At 39.1% G+C, this 14,615-nt stretch overlaps 1 protein-coding gene across 7 annotated transcripts in view; it reads left to right on the forward strand.

Annotated features, from left to right (window-relative positions):
- arhgap44a (Rho GTPase activating protein 44a) overlaps nt 1–14,615 on the forward strand; it is a 227,935-nt gene that overhangs the window by 161,937 nt on the left and 51,383 nt on the right. For all 7 annotated transcript variants that reach the window (XM_069929560.1, XM_069929564.1, XM_069929561.1 and 4 more), the window contains 2 exons: nt 9,772–9,889; nt 13,605–13,673. In XM_069929560.1, coding sequence (XP_069785661.1) covers nt 9,772–9,889; nt 13,605–13,673 — 187 coding nt within the window. The remainder of the gene's footprint in view (nt 1–9,771; nt 9,890–13,604; nt 13,674–14,615) is intronic.

Here is a 14,615-nt window from a genome sequence, read left to right on the forward strand (position 1 = left end):
CTGCATTGGTGGCCATTTTGAGTCTGGTTTGGACACCAGGGTAAATCAGAAGAAGAGTGAGGAAATGCTTACAGTCACATCGGACTACCTTAAGTTGTTGGGGATCTGGTTTGGAGGGGCTGAGGTGCGCAACAACAATTGGTCGGAGTGGATCGCAAAGGTCCATCAGAAATTGGGTCTGTGGGTGTGGCGATCTCTTTCAATAACAGGAAGAACATGGCCATCAGGTGTGAGGTGTTCTCAGTACTGCTGCTTGTACATGGCATAGATGTGGCCTATCCTCTCACGTCCCGCCTGGCAGATACCAGAGCAGTCCTCTGGTACATATGGGGATCCAAGCTGAAAAGGTCCAAAGGGTCACAATGTGGCCCTCATCCTGATTACCATCTTCGTGTGTGTCATGCAGGGAACCATGACCTGTTGAGATTCTACCTGTCCCAGGTGTTGCGAAGGATGGGCTTGGCCCTGATGCTGTGCAATGTCCTAGTCAGCTGGACTTTGCCACACTATCTATCCTTTGTTTAAAAATTATTTCAGAAAAACACCTTTGACCACAAGGCCTTCAGGCAGTGGTCAGCAGGGAACATCCTGCAGACACGGAGAGATGAGGACTCAATGGACACTGGGGAGGGGGAGGGGGAGGGGTGGTGGTTCCCAAAGCAGACCATCCAGATCATTTTTTTGGGATATTTTATTTAAGCTTTAAGAAAATACAAAATATAGGACTCAATTAATATAATAACAATAATACATTGAATTTAAAATCATAGAAAAAATTCATAACATTCTAGTGCCCCCTCCCCAAATTAGAAAGAAAAGGGGACAGACAGCAGGAAATAGATGGAGATAAAAAGAAAGAAAGTAGAAAAGAAAAAGTAACAGGAGCAAGGTTCGACATCTCAGAGTTACATCATTTTAAAAGTATTAAATTTCTAATAAGGAGTACACTAATTGACAAGTATCAAAATAAATGATATAATCTGGGCATTTAAGTCATCTAAATAAGGTTGCCAAATTTTGATGAACATACTATATCTATTCCTAAGAATATAAGTAATCTTTTCAAGAGGAATATAACTTTGCACTTCCACGTTCCAATGATCAATGTGAAGTAGGGAATCAGATTTCCATGTTAACGCTATACATTTCCTGGCTATTGACAACACAATTTTAACAAATGTAGATTTACTTCTGGAGAAGTTAACTTTTATAACTGCCAAATTCCGCAGAAGAAATTATTCTGGGTCTAGAGGGAAGTTCACAGCCACAATTTTGGTCATCTGGCGGAATTCTTTAACTCACAAACAAGTACCAGGACTTGGCCTGGATGGCAGTGAGTGGAACCCACCCAGTCAAATCACCCACCATGTGAGATGACTGTGGTAGAGTGGAGACAGCCACCCGCCCCTTTGCAGAATGCAGATTCACTAAGAGCGTATGGAGAAGGATGCGGGAGTCCTTGTCACAGTTCATCCCCAGCAGCAACGTGACAGAGGATTCTCTGATTTACGGATTGTTCCTGGGGATGCAAACAGAATCAGGAATCCAGAACTGCTGGAAGACCATTAACTCAGTGAAAGACACATTTTGGTCTGCCTGAAACCTGTTGGCCGTTCAGCACATGGAGATGTTGGCATGGGATTGCTGCCGACTGGCACATTGCAGGTGTATGTGGTGAGGGATGCCCTGAGGTTTGGCATATCTAGTGCAAGGGTGCTGCGGGGTAGGACCAGCTGCACAAGAGGGAAGTGGCAAGAACAAAGGCTCACATCAGTGTAGTGAAGCTGTCCGTCGATGAGGAGTCGGGGAGGGGAGGAACACTGAGATTTATTTAATTATTTAGATCATCTCTTTTTTTCTCTCTCCTAGCAACTTCTGTTGGCAATGACTTGGCCTTGGTCAATATATTTCCACATGCAAGGATGACCTTGAGTGTAACTGACTGCCCTTTCCTTGCCCTCAACAGGCATCCTCAAGAGGGAAATTAACATATACATCATTATTTCCATGGGTCAACTTTTCATTATGTCCATCTTGCAGTTAATAAAATTTCAATTTCAATCTAATTGACAGTAGTAGATGATATTTTAAAGCGTAAGAACAAATCTGAGCTATTTTTAGTGACGTGTACGTTGAAATCATTGTCTTACCCAGTGATGATGCTTGCGGGTGAAGGAAGGGTGAATATTTCTGTGCCTACAGTATTCAGAAGGAGGATCCGTTGATGTTAATATTGAGTGATGAACGTTCCCTGTAATGGAGAAATTGTAATGCTCACAGTGTGAAATTAATTTGTCACAATTACTTACTGTCTTCTACAGAGATAATTGAGGTTGAAAAACTGGAAACGTAAATGTTTTTTAATTAATCGAAAAGATAAAGAAGTCCCATGATTTTACTGCTCACACATTTTAAAAAAAAAAGCTGTGAGATTACTCTTCAGGCTATCCTCTATCACTCTTCTACTGTTGCAGATGGAAAGGGTGGTTGGGGGTAGGCGTGGGTGAAGTTCTGTACATTGCAGGGAGTCACAAGACAAATGCTGCTAAAGGAAATGCATCAGATACTTCGAGGGTTAAGGCTTCATGATCAACTTCCTCATTGAATCTGAAACAGTTTGCTGTGAGGTAGGACAAAGAAATTAAATCATGCACTTTAACATTTTATATTTTAGACATACAGCATGGTAACAGGCCCTTTTGTCCCACAAGCCTGCGCTGTCCAAATACACCCAGTTTGTTTTGAACCCAGAGGAAAGCCACACAGACACCGGGAGAATGGGCAAATTCCTTGCAGACAATGTCGGATTCGAAGCCCGGTCACTGGTGCTTAATCGCTACACTGTGTCAGAAAGGGGTTTTTTTTTTCTGGAATCATGAAAACATGCATATTAATGCACATAGAAACGAAAAGAATTTTAAAAACTGAGGGGATACCTGAGCTGAAAATGACAATTTCATTGCACTTAAATCAGACAAGAAATTGCCTGGATGAAACTCTGTGCGTTTATGCAAAGCTCTCAGTTTAACAAAATTGTCCAAGTTAACACAGGTGGAAGTTGAGTGTGACATTATTATTCAGATAAACAGTGTAATTAATGTATGCAACTGTCATCACATTCTGTCAGAGGACAAAGGTGTGTGTAATGGAGCAATGGCAATACAGCACGGAATTGGATTTGTGGTAAAATTCAAAGGTGTGTGCGTAAATGGAAAAAGGTGTTCCAATGTATTTGGGTGGGATTTAAAGTAATAATCGTTGGACTTGGAGGAGTGATCATAAGAACAGATGAATGAATACTCCTTCAACAGATTAAAGGAAAGTGTGATCATCAGTTGACAAGTTGAAAACTAATACAATAAGACAGGGATTGGTAGATACCGGTTAAGCGAGTTTTCCAGTTGCTTGAGACTCACCCTTACGATGTCTAACTAATACTCCTGAGTTACGAATAAACAGTTTAAAAGACAAAAATACTGCACTGTACTTACATGGAACAAACTTCATTTGCATGAATATATAAACCTTAAAGCGTTTTACTATATTTTCAGTCACATTCTTTGAAAACATTTAACCGTCGCAGCATCTACAGGCTCCTCCCCCTCCTTGGAGCCGCCCAAAAGATGAACAATAACATCATAATTAACCCCCCTCCCCCTGTACTGACAATAACCACAACAGCAGTGCGAGTATAAGACAGCTTTAATAAACTAATATGTACACTAAGAGGTCTTGTCTGTGCAAAATGAACCTGGAAGGCTAGACTGTAGCTCTGGACTGCTTTATAGACAAGGTCACCAGGATGACCCCTGGTGACCTAGTGGTGTAATTACATATCACCACACCCCCAATTTTACAGATAAAGCCTTACTAATATTCACAATAATAAAGACTCTTGCTAAACAGGGAGCGTGCCTCATATTGAGACTCTTACTAAGCAGGCAGCCAATGGCAAGCACCAATAACCAGCTATTCAAACGGCTGCAATAGCAAAGCATGACCAAGGCTCTCTGTTGGGTGAATATTTGTTCCCATCTTCACCAAAGGGTTATGCGTTACTCCAGAGAACATTTAAATTTAAGTTTAGACACACAGTAACAAGCCTTTTCCACCCTCGAGCCTGTGCCACCCAATTACAATTTAATTATAGCCAATTGACTGCCATTGCCCATGGTTCCTGTCCAGCTCCCCTTACCAATCAGTGTGCAGGCCCTGTTGAGAGGATGTTCTGTCCTAAGAGTCATCCACTGGGCTTTCAATGGTGTCTTCCTGAGGCCCTGCTCTAGAACATCCTGCCAGTTTTTGACAGCAGGCAAAGCTGAGAGGAGAGGCTGAATGATCTTATTTCTTATTTATTTACTTATGAATTTATTTTTCTTGATCTTTTTTTTCCAGTTGCTGATTGCTTGAATGCTGGATAACGGGATTTTACTGTTTTTAAAAAAGTGAACCAAGGAAAATTTAAGATTCTCAGATTCACAGTGCTGATTGGGGAATTTCTGGCAAATGGATCAGACAGTCCAAACTTACAGAGATCCAAGTCCATCTACCTCTGCTCCATGGTGGAACTCCACTTGGAGTTCAATGGTGGAGCACAGTCCTGCTGGTTTCTCTTGGACTGGGAATTTACCTCCTTGGTCTTATGATATGCAGGTGTTCTATGATGTAATTAATTTATAATTGTTTTGGTGTGTGATAGCAGCTTTGCTTTCTCTTATTATTTAGTTGTAATTGTATTAGTTTTTGATGTCATTGCCTGTCAGACCAGCCTCTCCTCTCAGCCTTGCCTGCTGTCAAAAGCTTGCAGGAGGCTCTAGAGACAGGGCCTCAGGAAGACACCATTGAAACCCTAGTGGACGACCTTTGGTACAGAGCATCCTCTCAACTTGCCCTCCACACAGATTGGTATGGGGAGGTGGGTAGGAACAACAAGCAATGAGTCCTGGCAGTGATGTGGCTTAGGATCGAAGATATTTATGCCTGATATGTCTTTCAATTCAATTAGCTGGAACACTGCAAAGTTAAATTCTATTCATGGACTACCCAATGATTGAAACATCATAATAGCTCAACATCTGGCTCAGCAGTTACTGAATACTTCACTCTCTTTCACACACCAGAGTATTACTCCCTGATTCATTTTGTGTTCAAACATCACGAATATCAGATTTCAATACTCAACGACAGAGCCGCCACAGACCTGACAGATGGAGAATTCCAAAGATTTGCAGCAAGTACTTCATGAAGACATTTCTTCTCATCTCCCATTTAATGTCATTGCTGGCAGCATTAAGTACATCTGAATTAGGGGCAGGAATGGCCCTTCAAGTGGACTCTGCTTTTCCTTAAGGTTGTGCTGATCATCTACATTTTTTGCACTAATCTCCAGTATCCATACCTCTGATTCCATTGAATATCCAGAAATATATCAATCTCTTTTCAGAAGTCTGTTTTCACAGCCCTCCCACGTTAAGAATTACAAGGATTCCCCACTCTCTGAATGACGATGTTCAAGGCAGCCTATCCCTTATTCTGCAACAGTGGTCCTAGACTCCTCAGCCAGAGGAATTATAATGCATCCTTGCCTTCTCCCATACACTGGAAAATATAGACCCAGTCTGCTCAGTTTCTCCTCAGACAGCACACCTTCCAATCAACTTAATCAGTGCTGAAATTTCACTCTCATCAGAGAGGTACCTGAACTCACAACGTTCTGATTTACAGGCAAAGCTAACAATGAATAAATCCACAAAAGGCATTTGAACACAATTTTGTTGAAATTCAGAATTGGAAGACCCAAGTGATTAATGAATGTCCCTCAAATTAAGGAAGAAAGTCAAACATTCTTTCCAGATTAATAAATGAGTGGTAGAGACATGTGCAAACAATAGTTAAATGACTTCCAGAAAATGTTGTTGGAACTCTCTGGTGAATCAGCATTTCGAATTATCACATCAGGGTTTATTTTTTTTCCTGATGCTTTGCTACATTATCTCAAGGGAATGTTTCATTGACGTTTACATTCTTCAGATATCTTGTGTTTTTTTTTCCTTTGAGAGATTAAATAAATTGGGTAAAGTCAGTGAGAATGGGAACTTTTTCCTTTCTCAGGATACGCATCTCATTGGCAAGGTTGGCATTTATGGCTGTCACTAATTTCCCTTGAAGAGAAGCTTTACCAACCCATTTAGAAGTTGGTTAAGTGTTAATAACATAGGAAAGGAACTGCAACTGGAGCTAAATTTAGGCCGTATTATTGAGAACTGCTTCTAAAATAAGCTGCATCGTTTTTGTGCAATAAACAAGTCTTTTTTTTGGTCACTTTTTCTAGTATCAGCTCTTCTGCTACCATATTTCTTGAACTACAATTCAGCTTCCCTGACTAGATAATAACATTTGTCATGTTGTAACATTACAGAAGGAGGCTCTTCCGCCATCATTTCTAATCCAACTATTGAGTACCCATTGACACGAATCTTGCATTAATCCCACTTTATATTTCCCTTATTCCCAGATTCTGCCCCCAGAGTCATCCACACATGGAGGGGGTTATTTGCAGGGGCCAACTAACATACTATGTCTTTGGGACATGGAACAAACTGAAGCAGCCCAAGGAAAACCATCTTGTTACAGGGACAGAATCTGATCCCAGTTGCCTGGAGCTGTGATGACCACACCACTGTCCCAGAGGAGCAAAGGCCCTTTGCTCCTCACCTTATTTCCCTACTTGCCTGCAACTTATTCGGTCTAGTAATCTTTCACCAACTCGCCCTTTGATTTCTTTTGCCTTTAATTTATCCCAAGGGATCAGTAACCCAAGATGGAAGGAAAAAAAATCAATCTAATCATAGAGAGCAAGTTCAAAATATACCCAGACAGCACCTGAGATCATGGTCAAACACAGATCCCTCAAATTCAAATGGGACTTGATTGAGTCGATGCTGTAAGTTTATGACAAGAGCATTTAAATAAAAGAAGCAGTCTGAGAATAAGAAGTGGGATATTTAAGGCTGAAGATTCTGAATCTTGTGACCTCCCAATCCTGCTGTTGGGATTGTTGAACTAGTTCAAGTTTATTATTATAATATTATAAATTACAATTGGATGAAACAGTAAAAGCAAAAACTGTTAGAGAAGCTCAGCTGGTCAAACAGTGACCTTTATGTAGAAAAGGTAAAAATACAGAACCGACATTTCGGGCTTGAACCCTTCAAGGTATGAGAAAATTCCGGCAGACGTCTGAACAAAAAAGTGGGGGGTAGGGGTGGAAAAGGCAGGAGATGATAGGTGGAGAGGGGAGGAAGGATGACTGAGTGGGTCAGGGGGAAGGGAGGGGAGAACTGGAAAGAAAGAGCAAGTGGGTTTAGCAGAAAGCAGAGAAGTCAATGTTAAGGCCATCTGGTTAGAGACTGCCCAGATGGAAAATAAAGGTGTTGTTCCTTGAATCTGCAGGTTACAAAGGGCTCACACTCAAAATGTCAGTCATGTATTTTTGCCTTTGCTACATAAAGGACACTGTTTGACCTCCTGAGTTTCTCCAGTGTTTTGTGTTTTTACTTCATCCACAGTTTCTACAGATTTTTCATGATTTACTACTGGACAAAACAGCGTTTTATGGTTCCTGGTGTAAAAGAACATGCAAACACATATATAGACATAGATCACATATTTACAAGCAATTTGCAGTATAAATAAAGATAAATAAATATTGTAAATAATACAAGAGTCTCGGGGGGGTGTTTTATGAGCAGTTTATCAGACGTTCACCAGTTTCACTGCCTATGGGAAGAAGCTGTTTCTCAGCCTGGTGGTTCTAGCTCTGATACTTCGGTATCTCTTTCCTGATGGGAGTAGCTATGTGCAGGGTGGTAGGGGTCCAGAATGATTTTGCTAGCCCTCTTCAGACAATGATCCTGGTAAATCACGTGAATAGAGGCAAGGGATCCTCTCTGCTATTCTTATGGTTCCATGGATCAACCTCCTATCCAATGTTGTACAGCAATTTTACCACACTGTGATGCAGCTGGCCAGGATGCTCTTGATCAAGCTCCTCTAGAAAGTTGACAGGATGGTGGCATTGAGCATCTGCAGGTTGGGGAAGAGTTAGAAGAACAATGGGATCGATGCTTTGGGATGGGGGGGAATGAATCTGAGGTTAGTGATTGAGCAAGAACCATGATAAGGAGGTACAGGAATGCAACTGAGGATTGGAAGCCATATCAAAATGTAGGCAGTTGGAATTTGAGGCCTCCATTGGGAGCATGAGGATACATAGATTCAAAGTTTGAGGGGGGAGATAAATTCCCAATGGGCTTCAAAAGAAAATTGTGGGGACTGCCAGAATGATTAGTGTAAGTAGAGGACTTACTGACAGGAACACCGTTTGTATTGAGAGGGCCATTTTTTTTTAATAGGGATTATTGCATTATCATTCTATGACAAGTTAGTCCAAGATCACTTATTTGCAACAATCTGAGAAGAAAAATATTAAAAGAAGAAAATAATTTTGTGTGACCCTGATGTGGAATTAATTTCAGACACAGAAAGCACTTTTGCATATAAAATAAAAAAATTAGAACATGCATGTTGGATAAGGCAGAAGCAGAAATAACAAAAAGAAACTATATTAGCATGTTATTTTAAAATCTATTGCAGTTTGAAGAATTTATTTGAAGGAGTGACAATCCACATGCATATAACTGGTATTTTTAGGGCTAAGAATTGACTGTGGCTTTAATGTGTCACTAAAACCTCATTCATATCTGATGTGGCACACTTTAAAATTTCATGAGTGGTTGGAAATATCTAGCCAGGAAGAATAAGTGTGAGAGGAACAAAAGGGGACTTCCTATCATTCTTTCAGAATTCTGCCCCAATGAGTCGACACCTGCCTGTTCTGAGCAGATGCTTCCTTTACCGATCCACTTCTGTTTCTTTCTCCAGCTTTTGTTATTGTTTCAAGATTCAGTTTTTTTTCCAGATAAATCTTCTTGAGACAATTTCACTGCTTAGTGCAGTTTTTATATGTTTAAGAAGTCTTCACAGATTTTACTGAAACTTGATTCAATCCATTTTAATATTCTTCAAACCATCTCTTTAAAATCTTTACAATGGTGCTGCCAGAATAATATGATATTAAATGGGAGTAAATATGTATAGGGAATAGGTAGCAACTTGTGGAGTTGGTTTGAAAGTGTGTTTGCACATCTGTGACAAAAATATGCAATAGAATGACTTTCCACGATTCCACACGTTCTCAGGACAATTCTGAAGAATTTGCCTGATGTTCCTCTGTAATTTCAGTTGCATGTGTCTTTATTTCCAAGAGTAAAATACAAAAGTGCAGATACCGTGATTGAAGTAAAAACACAATGCTGGAGAAACTCAGCTGGCCAAACAGAGGACTTTATGTAGCAAAGGTAAAGCTGCCAACGTTTCGGGCTTGAGCCCTTCATCAAAATGTAGGCCTACCTTGAAGTTGCTCACACCTTGATGAAGGGCTCAAGCCTGAAACATTGGCTATGTATCTTTATCTTTGCTACATAAAGTGCACTGTTTGACCAGCTGAGTTTTAACTGGCTTTTTTCCCATTTAGATGGAAAAGCCTCATGGAAAACAATGCAATGAAATCATTGCACTAATATAGTCAACTTCAGTTCTCAATTTTCACCATTAATGAAACTATACTGATTATAGAAAGATTTAATGGTTTAGATGTCATTTATTTATTTGAAGCAGCTTTTTCATAATTCCTTTACTTCACCCAATCAGGTGGCAGCAGTCTTCAAAGTCATCGGGATTGTCGAGCAATCTGCAGTCATCTGGCGCCAAGGCTGATGCGCTCAGGGAAGAAATGGAGGAAGCAGCAAATCGTGTGGAGATCTGCAGGGTACCAGCCATTACTCAGATATTATACAACCCCGTATTGTAACATACTTGCACAGTTTGAGTCATTGAGTAATTCGACTCTTGAATAATTCTGCAGTGTTCATGTTTTATCCTCTAGATGGGCCAAAACTGCATAGAACCTGAAATGCACAACACTTTTCTGTGAGTCTAGACAGTGACTGTTGGTGAACACTTGAAGAAATAGATGATCATTCCATAGCACATCCCTATACTCACTACACTTATCTGCTTTATAGTGGGACTTATTGAACATAGGTCAGGATAAAGTTCAGAGTAATAAAATGTAAAAATATTGCTTTACCCTGTTTTACTTGAGGGCTTTTGTGTGCAGTGATTATCCAGATCAAATTAAGAAGTGCGCAGATTATGTAAGTGTGACTGGTTGACACAACTCTTATCATTTTTGAGGAGTTAGTCCAGACTTCGGGAGAAATTGCTGTGGGTTCCACGAACAACATTTGGCTTTTCTCCTTGTAAATGGCAACAAGCTTGCGATCCTGGCGTGTATATGCACGTGTGGAATTGCTGAACCTGTTCCCTGGACTTCACTGGTGATTTCCTGACTGCATCCAGCAGGATCCAGTAACCGAATGCACAACTGCACCAACTCACTATTCACTGGTGAATTTGGCCGAAATGCCTGCACTGCTCAACTTGGAACAGGAGCAGCATTTCCACTCATTTTATTGGAGAGGAATATAACTGTGAAGAATAAGGTAAACACTAGTTATGTTATAGGTCTGAAATGAATGTAATTTAATGTTTTCCATCGATGCTGTGCCCTTAAATGATTTCATAGTGTTTGAATTCCATTTACGATTTTAGCATTTTTAATTCAGTTCAACAATTTCTGGTTGTTTCAATCATATTTTGAATATTTATGAATGTTTCTGAAAGCCAGAAATGGAGAAAAAAGTCAATAGTTCTTACGATTTGACAACTGCAAAACCTTGGTGAATGGCTTGGCATATTATTCCAAACTTTCATGTTTACAATACCAAATAACTCCACCAATGTCAGCCAGCAGTCCAGATGGCTCAGATTTCAACTGTATGTGGACCTGTAGAGTGGAGATAATCCATGAAAATGTATTTTGTGCAGAGGTCATAGTTGTTCTGACAAGGTATTGCACATTGGAAAAGTCATGTTTACTGTGCATGGAAGCAAAAACATGGAGTGATTTTATGTTTCATTTGATTTCTCCTGGCTTATTACACTGGACAACAAAGTTTTTCAAAAGGTTTGCTTCCCCGATGAAAAAATATGATAGACAATTTCAAGCTGAACACAAAGATCATTTCAGAGTTGCTGAATCACGTTGGAAGTTGGGAAGCATTAAAGTAACTTTTATTGAATTTAACAAGTTTAATCGCATCGTGATGCTGACACATTGTGTTAGTTCAGCTGATCTAAGAATGGTTTGCCGCTGATTTTCATTTGTACTCAGCATCTGATGCCTCTCATGTCAGTGCCCATCAATAGTCACCCAGCATTGATGGATTCCAGTTGCAATGTCCCGGTGAAGGCTTTCACCATTTTTGTCACAGACTGCACCAAATCAGCAGGGAAGAAGTTCAAGTGCAAATGCAAAAAAAAATAATTTTGAATTACATGTTGCACTTTCATGGTTTTGTATGCTTGAAGAAGACTTAAAATATGACAGGAAATCAGAAAAATAGATTATATGTAAAAAATATATGTTAGGAAAATTTTCAGGTGATTTTCATGATCATTAGCCCAAAATCCACGAAATACACCCAAAAGTTTTCAGGAAGGAAAATATTCATCATCCAGTGTTATAGGTGTAGCTGATTTACTTTGCAACCTACTTGCGATTGTTGTCTTTCTAACAGGGAGGTCCTGGCATCCCATTCAACCAATGCCTGCTTCTTCTCCTCAGTTGGAACATGATATTATGGCTGCTGAGTAGGATCATCCTTTCCCCTCTGCCTCCATCTCCTCTTCCTCCTCGCTCGGACCCTCAGACTGTGGGTCTCCAATTTCCTCTTCCTTTGGCTGCAGTCTGTGATTAGATAGAAAGGGCGGCATCCTAGCCCATCTATCTCAGCTGCCAAAACTGAGGAAAGTAGCAAATCTCATCTTACGGAAGCTGTGGTGCTTTCATCTACTTCCCTGCTACTTTTGTGGCTCTTCAAGATGCCCCAGTAGTAATCCAAATACAGAAATACTGACTGTTATTGCAATATATAAGCAGTATATTTTGAAACTGGACATTTAGTGAAAATGAAGATAGGGAAATAACCATCATTTTCATTTCTCTGATTCTGTACAATTAAATATCTTCCAATCAAACATGAATTCTACCAGGTCTCCAATTGACAAAAAAATAATTGCAACCTGTTTTTAACAGTAGAAGACTGCAGATTGAAATAAACACCTGAGCCGTAAAGAAATATTTCTTTCACTTACTAGTAACAAATCAATGAATAGTTCATCAATGCGTTGATGATCAATGAGCTCCTCCAAGATTGAGAGACTTTTTACTGTGGTAAATGGTTAGAAAAAATTAGAAATGGTAAATATACTTGTTTGTACCCTGTTGTGTCCATTTTGGCTCATGTACTGTTTCGTGTCTAGTAGCCACATTCAGTCAAGAACCCATTGTGAGCTAGGTTTTGAGCTTAACTGGTTTATCCGGTATCAAAGCATCCAATTAATCAATAAAAGATAAACATCTGATAGCATTGCGAAATAATAAAAACAATCTCCAATGGCATAATTCATTTCTGTATTTGCCACTTTCTGCGTGTCACTGTCAGTAAGTTTTTAGTGGTAACAGGCTAATGTGAAGTCCTTGATATTCATCAAGTTGCCGTTGACACATCAAGTGCTGTTTGCGATGGCTATAATTATACTTTGAGGCTTTTGTACATGAATCAGTGCCATTCTTTTGTTTCTGCTTTGCTCTCTCTCAGTTCTAGAATTTGTACAAACATTTCTGTCGGTTCACAACAAAAATCTGTGATCACGGGAGATGGATGCATAAAATATCCAATATCTCCTGAAGATATATAAAGGTAAACTGCATGGAAAATTCCTTTCAGTTAATCCTGTAGATTCTCCATATTAAGCCAACTGTGCAACATTTTCTTCATCAATAACTTCACATTTTAAAGAAAACCTACTTAAATGTACTATAATGCTTGAAAGCAGCCAAACTATGATATCACCATGAAATGGTATTAAATGAAAGCAGAGCAGAGTAGCACTTAAACTATGAAATAATTTGGAATTATTTATCAGAGAAATGCTTAAACACTGCCATTACCAGTTCAACAACCACAGCCAAGAATTATGATTTCAATAATAACCTGAGGGGTTGAGCACCCCTGACCCTGAGCAGCCAGCTGCCTTTTGTTTCTGTCGCCTGGAAAATGGGCAAGCAGTTGGAAATAACTCAGATGGAATATATACGCTTGATCACCATTTAAAATTGAAGCTCGTTGAGATGATGAAAATACTGATGGCAAATTATTTAATATACATCAGCAAGGATGGGATATTAAAATATAATTAAACAACCATGCAGTTAGTATGATGTTTAAATCACACATCCTCCTAAATGATCCACAGTCGAGTTCACTATCATTCCAAAAGAAAAGGCAAATCTACTCAAGAGCATCTTCATTGTTTTGTAATTCACTAATGTTTTTCCATTTTTCTGTCAAATGCAGGATCAACTGGCAGCGGACATGTACAGTTTTGTGGCCAAAGAAATAGACTATGCAAATTATTTTCAGACAGTGAGTACAATAGAAATATAAGAATTATTGCAATAAAATTCTAAATAATAAATGTTAAATCTTTAAATAAAGATCGAAATTAGTCACCTCAATGAATGCTTCATTTGGTTTTAAAATTCCCTCATTAACTAAGTGATCATGGTTAACCTGACAACAGAGCACTGGTACTTGAGAAAAATTTGTTACAAATTTAAGTGTTTTACTTCTATTCATTTCAATATGAAGAATGTCATTTCTTGTGAAAGTATTTTGGTTAGGGTTAATCTAATAAATAATTATCTCTGGGTGGGCCAGCAGGGCAGCACTGCATTAAACTAGACTCCAGTTTAAACATTTTTGGATGATCAGACACATGTCAGATCAATCCAACTTTCTCGCCTTGTCTCTGTGTGGCAAATAGTCTTATATGTGTTTACAAAAAAAGCACTTTGTGTGTCTTTATTATTGTATAAAATACACCTGTTTATTGTTATGGATTATAGAACTTCTCATTGTTAGGCATAGCCAGGTTAATATTTCAGTACAAGACATGATCACATGTTAAATCCAGATGCCAAAAGTCACTGAAGTTACCAATGTCTATCTGCCCAGGAATAATCTACAATCATAGCATCCATCTCCTAACAGGCTACTATTTTGTGATAACAATTCTTTGAATAAAAACTGCTACATGCTGATGGTTTATGTACAGGGCAATTTTTTTTCTTCCCTGTATACATGTACAGTAATTTGATCACAATATAAATTTTACAGTTTAATCACTGCATGTCAGCAAAGCATAGGGCAGTTCCCATGCTTACATCTGCCAAAAATCTATTCAAAACCACCAGATGCATTTAATAGGGCATTTTGTGAATATCTAATCAAATGCCGATGTTCCATTTAACCTCATTAGTAAATATAATATACAGAAGAAATGTAATAGACTTGTTGCTTTGAAGA

The sequence above is a fragment of the Narcine bancroftii genome, chromosome 3 (assembly GCF_036971445.1).
Source record: "Narcine bancroftii isolate sNarBan1 chromosome 3, sNarBan1.hap1, whole genome shotgun sequence".
Lineage (NCBI taxonomy): Eukaryota > Metazoa > Chordata > Chondrichthyes > Torpediniformes > Narcinidae > Narcine > Narcine bancroftii.